This window comes from Mandrillus leucophaeus, unplaced genomic scaffold (assembly GCF_000951045.1).
Source record: "Mandrillus leucophaeus isolate KB7577 unplaced genomic scaffold, Mleu.le_1.0 Scaffold1132, whole genome shotgun sequence".
In the NCBI taxonomy this organism is placed as follows: Eukaryota; Metazoa; Chordata; class Mammalia; order Primates; family Cercopithecidae; genus Mandrillus; species Mandrillus leucophaeus.
Genome location: NW_012099566.1, coordinates 503,873 through 519,475, shown reverse-complemented (window position 1 = coordinate 519,475; position 15,603 = coordinate 503,873). Strand labels below are relative to the sequence as shown.

At 36.3% G+C, this 15,603-nt stretch overlaps 1 protein-coding gene across 1 annotated transcript in view; it reads right to left on the bottom strand.

Moving 5' to 3' along the window:
• ZBTB41 (zinc finger and BTB domain containing 41) overlaps positions 1-13,726 on the bottom strand; it is a 52,093-nt gene extending 38,367 nt beyond the window's left edge. Inside the window, exons 1-5 of the mRNA XM_011995705.1 lie at positions 13,680-13,726; positions 11,814-13,050; positions 4,232-4,439; positions 3,237-3,306; positions 735-882 (exon numbers count right to left, since the gene is read on the bottom strand). Of these exons, the coding sequence (XP_011851095.1) occupies positions 735-882; positions 3,237-3,306; positions 4,232-4,439; positions 11,814-12,933 (1,546 nt within the window). The 5' untranslated portion in view covers positions 12,934-13,050; positions 13,680-13,726. The remainder of the gene's footprint in view (positions 1-734; positions 883-3,236; positions 3,307-4,231; positions 4,440-11,813; positions 13,051-13,679) is intronic.
• Between the last annotated feature and the right edge of the window lie 1,877 nt (positions 13,727-15,603).

Here is a 15,603-nt window from a genome sequence, read left to right as displayed (position 1 = left end):
TTTTAAAGTGTATTTTTTTATTGTTGTATTGTTATGTTTTGTTATTTCTTTTTTAATATCTCCGATCCACAGTTGGTTGAATCCACAGACATGGAATTCATAGATATGGAGGGCCAATTGTATCGTTTAGCACTATACTAAGTGGAAGAAGCCAACCTGAAAAGGCAACACAGTGTATGATTCCAACCATATGATATTCTGGAAAAGGTAAAACTATGGAGACAGTAAAAAGATCTTCAAGTAGTAGATGAGGTATCTAAAAAAAATGAACCATCCAACAAAGTACAAAGGTCAGTGGTTGCCAGGGGTTGGTGCGGGAGACAAATGGAGAAGCACAGGGAAATTTCGGGGCAGTGAAACTATTCTGTACGATACTATAATGATACATGCCATTATAGAGTTGTCTAAAACAACAGAATATACAATACTGAGAGTGAACCCTAGTCTAAACTAGAGTCTTTGGGTGATTATGATGTGTCAATGTAGGTTCTTCGATTGTAACAAATGTACCACTCTGGTGAAGAACTGCTGATAATGGGGGAGGCTGTGCATATGTGGAGGCAGAGGGTATATGGGAACTATCTATTCCTTTCTCTCAATTTTGCTGTGACCCTAAAACCACTCTTAAAAAGTCTTCTAGAAGAAAAAGAGTAATTCAGCTGTAGAAGGCTCCTCCAACATGATGTGATAATTAAAATTGTCATGGCTGCCTTAAGAAAAAGTAACTTGCTTACCCAGATGGAATTTTTCTTGATGCTTTAACCGAGCAAACCGTGATTTAAAATGTTCTTCACAATAGGTACACTTAAAAGGTTTATCTTGAGAATGTAGAATCATATGTTCCTCCAAGTGTGGTCTTCGAGTAAAAGATTTCTTACAAATCTAAATTAAAATGCAAACAAAATGTTAAGAGAACCTGAATTAAAAATTGTAATACTAAGCTTGTAATGAGAAAAAAAAAAACAACATGTAAATTCAATAAACAGACTTTTCTCCCAACAGTAAACTTACAAAAAGTAAAACTAAATTCTAATTGTGCAGAAAAAAAATGCTCTAGAGGAAGTAAGGAATGATTTTAAATTAGTACTAAAGGTAGCTGAATTTCAACTCTTTGCATTTCTAGTAGGGATATAGAATAATCATACTATCTTAATTCTAGTCAGAATTTCTAAATCCATGAAATATATTATTTTTTAGTCACTTATATGTCAGGAATAAAAGGTTCTTTTTGTTCAGTGTTGCCATATATTTGAATAAAAATCTGAATAAGAAGCCACAGAAAAAGTATTTTAAAGTGTATCTCTTGAAGTGGTCAGTCTTTAAAAATTTGACATTCATCAGGTTTTTTAAAAGAGAGGTAGGCTGCTATAGTAAGAGCACCAACAATAATGACATAGCACATACTATATACACCAGGCACAATGCTAAGTAATTCATGGATTATTTCTCTTAATTCTCACAATAATCCTGTGAGACAGATGCAATTGGCATTATTATTAATGTTTTATAGCCAAGAATGATGAAACTTAGTAAGGGGAAGACACTATCTTATGCAGATTCAAACATTGTAATTAATAATTAACTTCAATTTCTAGAAGCTGAAATCAGAGAAATTGTGAGAATTTTGCTGTATATATAAATTGAATCTTGGATTAAAGAAGGCAAAAGTAACAGCTAGGGATGCCTTTAAAAAAGATTCACCTAGGCTGGGCACAGAGGTTCACACCTGTAATCCCGGGAAGCACTTCGGGAGGCCGAGACGGGTGGATCACTTGGGGTCAGGAGTTCAAGATCAGCCTGGCCAACATGGTGAAACCCCATCACTACTAAAAATATAAAAATTAGCTGGGCGTGGTGGTGTGCACCTGTAGTCCCAGCTACTCGGGAGGCTGAGGCACAAGAATCACTTGAACCCAGGAGGAGGAGGCTGCAGCGAGTCAAGATCATGCCACCGCATTCCAGTCTGGGTGACAAAGCAAGACCATCTCAAAAAAGAAAAAAAAAGAAAATATTAATGTAAATACTGAAAAAATACTTCAGAGGTACTGTAGAATAAAGATGTCCATAAGTACAATGGTACTCCTCCTATTGAAAAATGGAATCTAATTCCCTTCTCTTTAAATCTACCCAGGTTGGAGTGATTTGTTTGGCTAACAAAATGTAGTAGAAGTGATTTTCAGAGACTTCTGAGGCTATGCCATAAAGTCTAATAGTTTTTATCTAGGTTTCTTGGAACACTTACTCACTCTTGGAACTTAGCTGCTATGATAGAAAGAAGCTCAAGAAGCCTCAAGAAAAGACCAAAGTAGAGAAGAACTAAGGTTCCTGGTAAACAGTCCTTGCTGAGATTCTAGCCAGGAACAAACCAAGTTACCTGTCACATGGGTGGACCACTTTGTTTTGTTTGACAGTCTGGCTCTGTCACCCAGGCTGGAGTGCAGTGGTGTGATCTCGGCTCACTGCAACCTCCGCCTCCCGAGTTCAAGTGATTCTCTTGCCTCAGTCTCCCAAGCAACTGGGATTACAGGCATGTGCCACCATGCCCAGCTAATTTTTTTTTTTTTTTTTTTTTTTTAGTAGAGATGGGGTTTTGCCATGTTGGCCAGATTGGTCTCGAACTCCTGACCTTAGGTGATCTACTAGCCTGGGCCTCCCAAAGTGTTGGGATTACAGGCGTTAGCCACCATATCTGGCCTTGAGTGAGCCACTTTGGAAGTATCCCCAGACCAGACCAGACCATGCACTAGCTGAAAACTGTTGAGTGACTTCAGTTGACAACAAGTGGAACAGAAGAATTAACCTAGCAAATCCCTGCCCCAAATGTGGATTCCTAACACACAAAAGGGTGAGACATATCAAAATACTTATTTAAGGCCACTAAGTTTTGAGATAGTTTATTATGTCAACAACACATACCCAGAAATGAGGGAGAAAGTCTAACATTTTATATTCTGTGCAACAGTAATATCACAGTTTACATATATAACCATAAATACATGGTATGGTGATTACAATGAAAATAAAAACTAGGATTTCTACTTCTTAGGTCCATCATCTAAAAACTAACCTACACCAGGCTTAATTTACAAAATATATTAGAATAATTTTATATAAAAGGAAAATTCTAAAAGTGAAATAAGCTAAGTCACATTACTTTAAAACCTAATTACTTTACTTCCCCAAAAGATATTTCATTTACTTTGGTTTTCTAATTTGTTTTAATTAAAAACTCTTACATCACATTTCCAACTTTCACTCTTAGTCTTCTTAATGGAAATAAATTCTTGTGCATTTTCTGGATGAAATCTATCAGAGGAAAAGAAAAGGATTATTAGGAAAAGGTTATATTAGTTAAAGCAATAGTCCATGTGAATATGTTGACAGTAATTACTAGGATCAAGTACTGGTTCCTTTTATAATGAGACAAGTAGGCACAGGTGAGCTCTTTAAGGAGGTATCATTATCATTTTAATAAATGTATATGTATACCTAAGTTTATGCAGAAATAATCAAATAAAAGTATAATCATCTTTTAAATACATTCAGGAACCTAGTTCTTTATACATAAACTGCAATGTAATATGTCTGATTTTTTTTTTAGTCCAGATTTCAGTAAATTTAATTTTTAGAGTTAAATATATAATATTCTATTAAATATTCTTTATCTCACAAACTGTTACACATTAAACACAATGTTGAGTGTAAGAATAAATTTCTTGGCCGGGCATGGTGGCTCACACCTGTAATTCCAGCACTTTGGGAGGTCAAAGCGGGCAGATCACTTGAGCCTAGGAGTTTGAGACCACCCTGGGCATTAAAGTGAAACCCAGTCTTTACAAAAAATATAAAAATTAGCTGGGTATGGTGCGTGCCTGTACTTCCAGCTACTCAGGAGGCTGAAATGGGAGGACTGATTGAACCCAGGAGGTAGAGGTTGCAATGAGCTGAGATTGTACCACTGCATTCCAGCCTGGGCGACAAGTGAAACCCTACCTCAAAAAAAAAAAAAAAAAAAAAAAAAGAGAAAGAAATTTATGAGTATAAAAACCACATATTTCTGAGACATACTTGCCAAAACCCAAGAAAGAAAACAGGATAATCAAAATGCTGTATCTCAATGAATGTCCAATGAAAGAATTGGAGATAAGCACTTTATAGATGTTTTTAGCTTTCTACATATTTAAATTAAAAGGCACAATAAAGTATACTATGGAAGCAAGATAATACTTGCCTCTTAACATGCTTGGCTAAAGTCTTCTTGCTTGCATGAAGTTTATTACAATAAGGGCACTTGTGCTCCTTCTTATGAAATTCTGTTTCATTACTGTGCTTCTTTCTGTGAACAGTTAGGTTAGACTTTGTCGAATAGCGTTGGTGACAAATATCACACTCAAAGGGCTTCTCACCTGTGTGAACACGGGTGTGGCTCTCATATTTTCCTATAAAAAAAGAAAAATTAAAATTAAATTTAGTACATTTGCTATACTGTGATTGGAATTTGACAGTGGAATAAAATCTCATGGTTTAGCAAACTTAATGTACACACCTAAATCCACACACAAAACTAGAAAAAAGTTTACCTAAATCTCTACCTCTGATAAACCTAATGACTTACTATTTTGAGCTTACTGTTCAAAGTATACTTTTCCTCAAAAACTTGAGTCATTAAAAAAAAGTTATTCATGATCACACATTTTAAAAATTAAGAGGTTTGATACATTTTCTGAAAACTGTTGGCAAATTCTCTGAACCTTACATTTTTAAATGTATTTTAAAATTTAAAATTAACTTTTAGCAAAAGATCAATTCATCATTTAAGATTTATTATGTTCATATTTTCAGTATCTCTGTGGGTCCACACACCTGGATATGGATACTGGCTCTCTAAATAGAGGGTTATGTGACCTTGGACAAGTAACCTCTATATGCCTCAAATCTTCCTCATCTGAAAAACTGAGATAATAACAGAATTTACCTAATAGAACTGCTGTAATAATAAACAAATTCATACACATAACACACTTACAACAGTATCAAACACGTAAGTTATCAATTACTGTCGTCTATTATTATTACTGGGTAATCTGTGTACTGTGAATGTGCACATCTGGTCTTTTGAATTAGAAATTTCGAAATATATTTCCAAGCAAAAGGCAATAAACATAGGAAAAAAAAAATCAACATGAAAGGTAATTCTTAATTAAAAACTTAGCTTTGCTCTCTCCTGAAAAATAAATGTATAAATAAATTTTTCTTCAGATGAAAACTAATGTGAAAGTGTAGCATTTCGGTCATGTACTTTAAAAAGGATATACCCTATGTATAACATGAAAATTATGAAAAATCCAAAATATTCCAAGGCCACTGAGGAAAAGGTATAATCATAATTATGTGCCTACCTAATAAAATAAAATAAATTCACTAATTTAGTCAATATATCTATATACAACTGATTTTATTAAGCAAGCAATATTATATTATCTAAAAATTAGTTATATTGCACTTATCACAATAAAAAAAACTAAGGAAAGGAAACCAAGGTATTTTCCTTAAGGTAAGGGGAAGAGTGTTAATCACAAGCAAAGAAAACAGAAGTATAATGAAAAATTAGGTATTTAGATGTAGAGCACAGTAATGGTATATGCATACCTGATATGCATATAGTCAGAAAACTCAGTCAATATTTAGGCATCTCCTAAATTAGCTACGTGATTTAAATCAAGCTAATAATTTAACCTCTCTTTACTTGAGTTAGTAACACTTCATGGGGTTGTGAGATGTAAATACGTTAACAAATACACACAACAACACTTAAAACATCCTGGCAGAGCCAGGCATGGTGGCTTATGCCTGTAATCTCAGCACTTGGGGAAGTCAAGGTGGGCGAACACTTGAGGTCATAAATTTGAGACCAGCCTGGCCAGCCTGGCAAAACCCCAAGTCAAAAAAAAAAAAATTCCCAGCACACGGTAAGCACTAATAAATATTAACTGTTATCATTATTATCATACGGGTTAGTAGTCATAATATGGACATGTAGGTATACCTCAAATATAAATATGGATGCATCCGATTTATGAATGAATATCTGTTATAACAAATCAAACAGGGGTTTCAGCTCTGATAACGTTGTATACACTTGGCTCTTTCCCCTTGCCACTGCTAAAATTGCTTAGTATCTCTGTTCCCTCTCTGCTACTGCTAGAGTATACCCAACCATTTACATATGCATATACACATCCTACCACCACCACCTTCCCTGCTGTGTTCAAGGAATCAGATCAAATACTGAGAAAAGACAGAGGTCACTTTATGGATTTTTTTTTAAGTATTCCTTTATTGTGAAGGTTTTCATATTTCAGTTTTAACTCACCTTTTAAATTATGTAAATAATCATACTGATATTTAAAAAACTGTAAACAAAAGTATACAGTCTGATTTTTTAATAACTAAACTTGTGATTTTTGGAACAGGTCCATTTTTAACTGGGGATTGACTGCGCAGGTTTAGCACAGATTCTCAAAATTGAGAGGCAACTTATCAACCTCCTAATGCTTAAATCTTCTCATTTTTATTTCTTTTTTTTTTTTTTTTTGAGACAGAGTTTTGCTCTTGTTGTCCAGGCTGGAGTGCACTGACGCGATCTCAGCTCACTGCAACGTCCGCCTCCTGGCTTCAAGCGATTCTCCTGTCTCAGCCTCCTGAGCAGCAGGGATTAGAGGCACATGCCATCACACCCAGCTGATTTTTTGTATTTTTAGTAGAGATGGGGTTTCATCATATTGGTCAGACTGGTCTCGAACTCCTGACCTCAGGTGATCCGCCCACTTCGGCCTCCCAAAGTGCTGGGATTACAGGCATAAGCCACTGCACCCGGCCCTCATTTTTATGTCTTACAAAAGTAGCAGCATAATAAAAATCTTAAAGTATGAAAAATTTTTCAACAAATCATTTACTTGCTATGAAAATGCCTTTGCTGCAAAGATGTTAAATTAACAATTAGCAGCATTTTCCCTCTATTGAAAATCGAGAATTTCTTCTACGCATGCAAATAAAAATTAAGTTACTTATAGCTAAATACGAAGTCATTGAAATGGCAGTTGAATTAAAAATTAAAATCACTTTGACTATTAAGTTTCCATTTCCCTACATACCAGGAGAGATAAAGGTTTAAGCAAGGAAAAAAAAAAAAAAAAGAAGAAGAAAGTTTGTGAATATAAACTGAAATAGCCAAAATTAGATAAACCTCATGATTTTTTTAAAAACCATTTTAAATAAATTGAGCAAAATCAAGCAGACCAATGATAATACAGAAATTTGAATAAGTAAAATAACCTTTTAGTTATTAATTCAAATTTTATGCACATAGGCTTTACCTGTTATCGCCATAGGCCTGTTATCGCCATGGATTTGAATTTCTGAACAAGAACAGGCGAGAGAACTTTTGAGGGAATGCTGGACCCAAAAGAGCTAGGTAGATCTCTAGAGACTAGTGGGAAAATATATGCTAATCTTTGATTTTCATGTTTAAATCATTTGGTAGGTTTTTTTTTTTTTTTGCCAGTGGGGAGGGCACTCCTTAGCACAAACAGTAAACATCTACAACTGTTTCTCTACGTTTACGGAGTGGGGCATTCAATAATAATGTATAAATCAAAATGTTCACTTCAAACTTATCAAAGTTTCAACTTAAAAAACAGTATTCCTTCATAGAATATTAAACTACACCCAAGCATTCCTGATCGTGAACAGAAAATACATAACATTTTATAACATAAGAAATTTTGTCCACAGCATTTTTCTGAACTGAATCCCAATATGAATCATGTCTCAAATCAGGAGTCATAAATTAAAGATATTTTCACATGAACAAATTTGACCTTATACAGAATTTATTCCCACATGGGTCATATAAAATTACCAATGTTAGATTTTGTATGCAGTTTTTACAAAGAGAAATATCACTAGATGAGTTTATTATATATATATCTGATATTGCTGCATCTTAAAATGTACCTTGAAATAGTCATATGAGTTACTCTAAAGAATATGTAATTAAAATACTTAGCCTTAGAGAGTTGTGCCATTGTTATAACCCTTTTCTATTAAGAACTAAGTGGAATATCTGCAGGATGCACTAGTCACATTTTTTTTTAAAGGTATAAAACATGTTCTACCTCTAGAAGAGATTGTGAATTTAATCTAAGGAAAGATTTTAGTTCTCTGTGGAAACAATAAAAAAGATGAATTATCCAAATTTTCTCTCTCACCCCATCTGTCATCTCCCTGCTTTTGCCTGTTTATCCATTACATTTTTGGTGTAAGGGGAAAGGTCAAAGGATTCTTATTTGCATGATAATTTGCTGAGAAGACAGCCGGTAACCTACGGAAAAATATAACTGGCAGAAAGGATAAAAGATGTAAAGTAATGGAATCAAATTAGTAGATTACATATTGTGGAACTAATGGTTCCAGCAGAAGGTCTCAAAGCTTATGCATCTCTCATAAACCAACCCCAAAAAAGCCAAGTTAGAAGCTTAAAGAATGCTAATTGGCTGTAAGCCCAAAGTCAAGTCAGATACCAACTTTTCAACTTAGTTCAAATAAACAGCTGCTTACTAAAAATTTACTTAAAATGACCTGAGATGTTACAAAGAATACTAGCCAAGAGTAAGATACGTAACTCCCAGGCTCACAATCTAAGACAGATAAATAACCCAAAATTGGGGTGGCATTTAAAAATTCTACAAAAGGAATGTGGATGGTATGAGAATAATGACGGTGGCGCTCGAACTCCTGTGTTATTTTTTAAATAAACTGTACTTCTAATAATAAAGATGGTAAGAGAGGACACTTAAGACACATGGATCTTCTGCTAAATACTCTTTTCATTCTACCCATCACCGGTCCACTTAGTTTACATTCAATGTATTATAACTCTCTGCTTTACTCTCATTCTACACCCCACTCCCAATGCCACTCATCTTCCAAGTCTAAGCTATATTATCATTCTGGTCCTTTGTCATATGCTCCTTCTTATCTCCCTGGCTCTTTTTTCATCCCTTTTTCCAATTTTCTTCTCCACACTGAAGCCACCATGATCTTTCTAAAATTCTTATACGCCATGGTTTCCTTTCTAAAATTCTTTTCAATGGTCCCTATCACCTACTGGATAAAGTCCAGTCTAGTTAAGTTATGTTGTCCAAAGTATATGCCTTTGTAGAGTATACAAGACATACAAAATCTGACCACCACTTTCTTGCCCACCTTCATCTCCTGTTATTTTCACTATGAAAATAACACCTGACCACCTTGAAACCACTCACACTTGAGCAATACAACATACCTCAATGCCTTTACACATGCTGGTCCTTCTGTCTTGTAAACTGTTACCTATTCTTTGAGTCTTAGCTCAAATACTATCTGCTCTGAGACACTTCTCCTGATTTCCTTAGTCTTCTGTAATTATCCTGATAAAATTATCTTTATTGTAACATGATTGTGTTTTTTTCATGTACCCATTAAACTCTAAGATTCTTGATGACAGAGAGTATATCATTTCATATTTGTTTAATAATGTTTGGCAGCTTAGAGATAATAAATATGTTAGAACACCTATATTTTGTGCAATATTTTAAGTGATTCCCAAGAATTACCCCATTTAATCCTCATAATAACCTTTCCCTACCTCATGAGAAGGTACTATTAGCATCACATTAGCATCATCTCACTTTACTTATGAGGAAACAAAAACACAGACAGGTTAAGTATCTCACCCAAGAACACGATTCCAAAACACCCAAGCAGTCTCATATCACTGTAACTCATGCTTTTTAACTAGCAATGTATGAATAAGATATAGATAGATATAGATATACTAAGGTAATAGAAATGAGAAACTACTGGTGAAAAGCAAGCAGCAGGGCTAAACAAAAGAGAGGAATGGGTAAAAGAGTGGCATAATGTAAAATACATTCAGAAAGATCAGTCGGAAATAAACCTACAATGTGACCTATTGACTCCCACAATTATCTGGGCTGAACTTGGAAAAAAAGGAAGGGGAAAGGGAAAGGGACAGAAGGAAGGGAGGGAGGGAGGGAGGAAGGGAAGGAGGGAGGGAGGGAGGAAGGGAGGGAGGGAGGAGCGAAATGTCCTCCTCTTAGTAAATTAGCACCTCAATCTTGAGCAGTGTTTTCCCAAATTGTGCAGAAAACTGTAGTTTCCTAGGATGCTCAAAGAAGTACCTCCAAAATATCTTGTGGTAAAACGATTTAAGGAAATACTGGGTTAAGCAAAATCAACAGGTTTCTTTACTAGAGAATCGGGCAGTTAATAGATTGTGAATTATACAGTTCCCAATCTTACTTGAACACAGAACCCTTCTTTTATACAGCATGTCACACGACTAGTGAATGGGACGGTTTGAGATATTTGTGTTCCACCTACAATACCATTTGCGAACTCATCCCTATTCACTCATCTCCAAGTCAAATTAAGACAATTAAGGCAGAATACAGGAAGCGTGCACTAAGAGTACAAAGTCTAAGAAGTCTATTGGAAAGATGAAATGTTCTCAGATACTTCAACCCAAAAAGCTGTTCTCACCTCTATACACATCTTCACAGTATTTGTTTACAGCTCTACAACAGCATTTTATCCAGTCTAACTTTAACAATTTACTTGTATACATATGCTCTTTGAATTGTTACTGAAGAAGTTTTTTCATTCGTTTGCACACAGGCTCAGTTAAAATATTAATAATTATTAAATTAGATTATCCAAAGTGTTATGATTCAGAGAGAAAATTATCCCAAAAAACATTATAAAAAGCAAAAAGTAGATACCACTGTTATCTCAGCATATAATGCAACATATTTTTACAGCAAATGATCACCAATTTCTTATAAAACCAATTTCCACCTATATCAGTAGCATAAGTAAGGTAACACTGTAAGACATATGGGGATATATTAAATCGGGTAAGTAATTTTACCAGGTCAGATTGCACTAATGTTTTTATCATTATATGTGGTAGAATATATTTCACGATTTCATAACTTCAATTTACCTGGAAGCTTAATTGTTGCAACTGAAAAGTTCATATTAGAACAGTTCACATAAGACACTTCCAAGAATTACCTTACCTAGCAAATATTAGACAACTTGAAATTAAATATATACTGACATAAAACTTAAAATGATAGACTACATTTACAAATTCTTTTCCAATAGAAGAAAAATTGATTTATTCATTATTATAACAACCAAGGCTTCTTGGCCTTTTGGCTAAGATCACATGTATAATACAACCAGAGTGCTACTAACTAGGATACTTCCCAAAGTCTTTATCTACAGTATTAAATTACATTCATTTCAATTTTATCCTTCACCATAGTTTAATCTAAAACATCCCCTTTCTATTAAATAGTGCTAGATACTGGAAAAGTGACATTTATAACTCATATATTACCATGCAAGGGGAAAAGAATATACAAATTACTACATGTAATATAATCTACTTTTCTTTAATGACTTAAAAATAGTACCTATCACTGGAATTAAACTGGCATATAAATCTACATGATAATTATTGACACTCTGGAGTCTTTCATATCAAATGACATGATCTAATGATGTGTCACTGGGACATGAAGAAAAGTAAAGGCTAATATAAAAAATTAATTCCTGAATCACAACAAATTTAAAGTAACAGGATAAACACTATTGAAAACCAAAGTATTCTCCCTACATAAGCAGTCTTTTTATAAGCGATCTTTTTGATTAGAGATAGAAAACAAGTTTTCTTTTCTTACCTATCCGGTCAAATGTTTTATCACATTTAGGACACTGCAATATTTTTTTGTTGCTGTTCTGAATGACCACTGGAGTTAACCCCTCATGAATATTCCCTACAGAATCACCAGCCTCAGGTTCTTCTTCTGCATCATTATGATCCTTTTCACTTTGTTCTTCAATGTCAGAGTATTCATCTGACATCTCCTCCTCTAACTCATCTTCTTCAGCATTATATTCACTTCCAGGATCCTCAGAATCATTTCTATCTGACTTTTCCTTATCAAAATTTTCTTGATTCAAATTGTCTGACCCATCGCCACTTTCCTGTTCATCATCGCTGGTGTCATCAAACTTAACAGGGCACTTTCGATTCCTTTTTGATCTTCTTGTGGAGAAACTTCTCTCCAGCATTTTTAACCCATGTTTTTTCCCTAATAAAAGAGACCTATGGGTTTTAGCCAGATGATTCTCTAAAGACTTTTTATAACAAAAATGTCTACTACAGAATTTGCACTGATGATTATTTGATAGTCTTCCAGTTAATTCATTTAGTGTTTCTTCTGGTGATGACTTTTCAGCTAGCTCTGAATGAAAAGAGGCAACATTTTCGTTATTTAACAACTTCACTGCATCGATAATGTCCAAAAATTTTGCAGCCTCTAAAACAAGAGGTATTTCATATTTGTACACAAAAAATTCTGATGTGTAAAGAAATTCAAGCAAATGCTGAAAAACTGAATGTGTTACGTGATCCAGGGTGACAACATCAGTGCTTGGATTTTTGCTCAAACACGCATGAAAATAACTACTGCCAACAGCAACGACTACTTTATGTGCACTAAATTCTTTTCCTTCCACTATGATAAGCAAATCACAAAAAGATGGTTGCTTCTGCCTATCATCATTTAAATATTTTAGCAAATTCTTATTATACTGCAAAGAACTCAAAAGCTTTCTCTGATCTGGAGAGGGAGGAAGTTCCTGATAACAGTGAAGAGCTTCAGGAGTTGGTCTTTCTGCAGAATGAGTATAGGTCACTTGGTCACACTCCACTGCAACATTTCCTTCTGAAGAATCTTTATGATAGCCTAGATGGATCTTCTCAAGATTTGAAGTAACCTTTCTCCTCTTCTTCATTGCAGTGCAGCAATTTCAGAACAAGAAACTTCATAAGTGTCTTAAGTGATTTATAAAGGAAAACTAGATTGTCTTGGATAACAGCTTCTGAAGGGGCGTGCCCAAGGGTTTCATGGTCTGCAAAAGAGTGAGAACCACGTAAAATAACTCCATGGCAAAGCAATGCTAGATCAGCCAACGGCAATCATCAACGAATTCCTTCTAATTATAACTAAATGATGATAAAATCACAGCTTACACTCATTCGTGGCAAAGATTTTGGGGCGGAGAACAAGGAGGGCCGGGTTTAGAAAAGGCAGCCAACAAAAGAATAATTTTAAAGGAACCCAGGCACACCTTCCAGGCCTGATTCACGAACAGAGTGAAAATACCCTGGCAGAAATGGGAGAGATCTTCCAAGATCGTTGACTGTGCGGGTTGAGGAGGCTGTAGTCGTGGTTTAGGGGTGCTGGGATGGTGACAATAAGGCCGTGGCGGCCGCGAGATCCGAGTCTCTCCATTAACATGCTTTCCTCGGGCGGGCAAGGCACAGCTCTTCAGGAATAGAGAGCTTCCCTCGGCCAAAACCACCCGGTGAGAGATGGCCCCAGGAGGGGCGCAGAGAAGTGGGGTCAACCAGAGAGACGACTAAAGGAAGCAGAAGAGCTTTCCCAGGCCCTGGCGAGGCGGAGAATGCGCTTGTAGTCGGCGATCCCGCTACCCTTCCCACCCAGTTTCCCTGGGAAAACGCCCCACAGATCCATTACCGGGAACCCAAGGCTCCCCCGCTGGCTCCCAGCAGCTGAGCTCCACTCTGGGCGCGCTCGCTCCTGCGCCTACCCACTTCCGGGTTCAGCCCCCCACCTCACCACCCCCTCCCCTCCCCTCCGCTCCTTCCCCTCCCAGAGCTCCGCCGCCTCAGCAGCCACCGAACACGTCAACTGCTCGCGCAGCCTCCAAGCCCTCCTGAGAGACCGGCGCGCGGCCCTGCGCGAGCGAGTGCGCATGTGCGCGCACCGCGCCTTACGCATGCTCTGTAAGTTCCCCGTGCTCCCTTGGAGACCTTAGCTGCACCCCGAATCCGTTACTCCGGGTTTTCGCAGTGGCTCGGTGGCCTACTCCGAACGAAACCGTGAGGCTTTGCTGAGGGAGGGCGATGGGAGAGGGGAGGATTGACGCAGAGTTTAGAAGTAGTTTGCGGAGGTGCCGTAGCACGGAAGGATTTCATCCTCACTGGTGTATTTAATAGTTTGTAATCGACCAAACAGCAACTGCCAGAAGCCAGTCCCAGCTAACCTACTGGGGTGTACGAAAGAACCCAGCGATGCTGATCTCGTTTCGTTATTTTTCTGACTTAAACGGCTAAATCTAAACGCAATTACTAAGAAAAAATAATTTATACCTATCATTGTACACAGAAAAAAAAAATAGAAAACGTATATATAAGCGTAAAGCTGATAGGACAGGAAAGGAAGCCGAAACAAAAAGTAAAGAAAAATCCACAAGGACAACTTTTGGAACTAGTGCCTGAGATTTTGGATTTCTGAGAGTCCCAGGAGGTGCTGATATCATGGTCTGAGGACCGTATTATGAAGACCAAGGGCCTAGAGCGTGTGATTTTACAAGCATAAGGAATATAAGATGAAGGCTGAGACAAAATAGGATGGCTGGCCTAATTTTTTCCCCCCACCCATCCATATTTTCGTCCCTCCCATACACATATAGCCTGACATCTAGAAGGGCCTCACTCGATGGAAGAACTGCAGAGGTGGACTCCCCACCGGCAGACAGGAGGAAGCTTTGAAGAAACTTGCCCGTCTCCGGTTTTCTTGGGAATTGAAAAAATAAAATTTTTAAGCCTTTCATGAAAATTCCTAGCAAAAACTCACATTCACATGGATTTGCACAAAGATTCATATCACCTGTGAGACTCATCCCGCAAAAACTAGCCACACTGAAAAGAGAGTAAAATGTAAAACCAAGATAGAGAAAGAATGGTAGTCTGCAGATATGGCAATTATCAGAAAGTATATTTAAAGAAATAAAGGAAAATGAAAAAATTATCAAAAATAACTAAGCAGATTAAAAGAATAATTTAGAAGTGAAAGCTGTCATCATCTTAGTACTTAGAACATTGATGGAAATGTGTAAGTTTTTTATTAAAACAGAAGGGCTGATCCAAGATAGAACAGTATAAATGCAAAGAAGTAGAAAAAAATTATGATAAGAGCAAATAATGAAATAGTGAAATATACAATAAAGAGAACCAATAGAACAGAAATTTGGGTATTGGGATATGTAAAAGGTTTAGAAACTTTTGGAAAGATTTGGTATTGCCAGTTTTACCCCACTCTTCAAAAAATTTAAAATGGGTGGCAGGGGCAGGTCACATTTCATTTTGTGAGACAAGCATAATGATTATACCCAAACTTGAAAATACATTGCAGGAAATGAACATTACAGGTCAAACTCATAAATTAGGTTCAAAAATCGTAGACCTACAAATGATGTGTTTGTGGTGTGTGTGTATGTGTGTGTGTGTGAGAGAGAGATACAACTGAACTAAACTGGATTTAATAAAGGAATGGAAGATATACTTAGCACTTAAAAATAAACGTGTAATTCTTCATATTAACAGAGTAAAAGGTGAAAAACTATTGATCATCTCAATAGATGCAGAAAAATATTTGA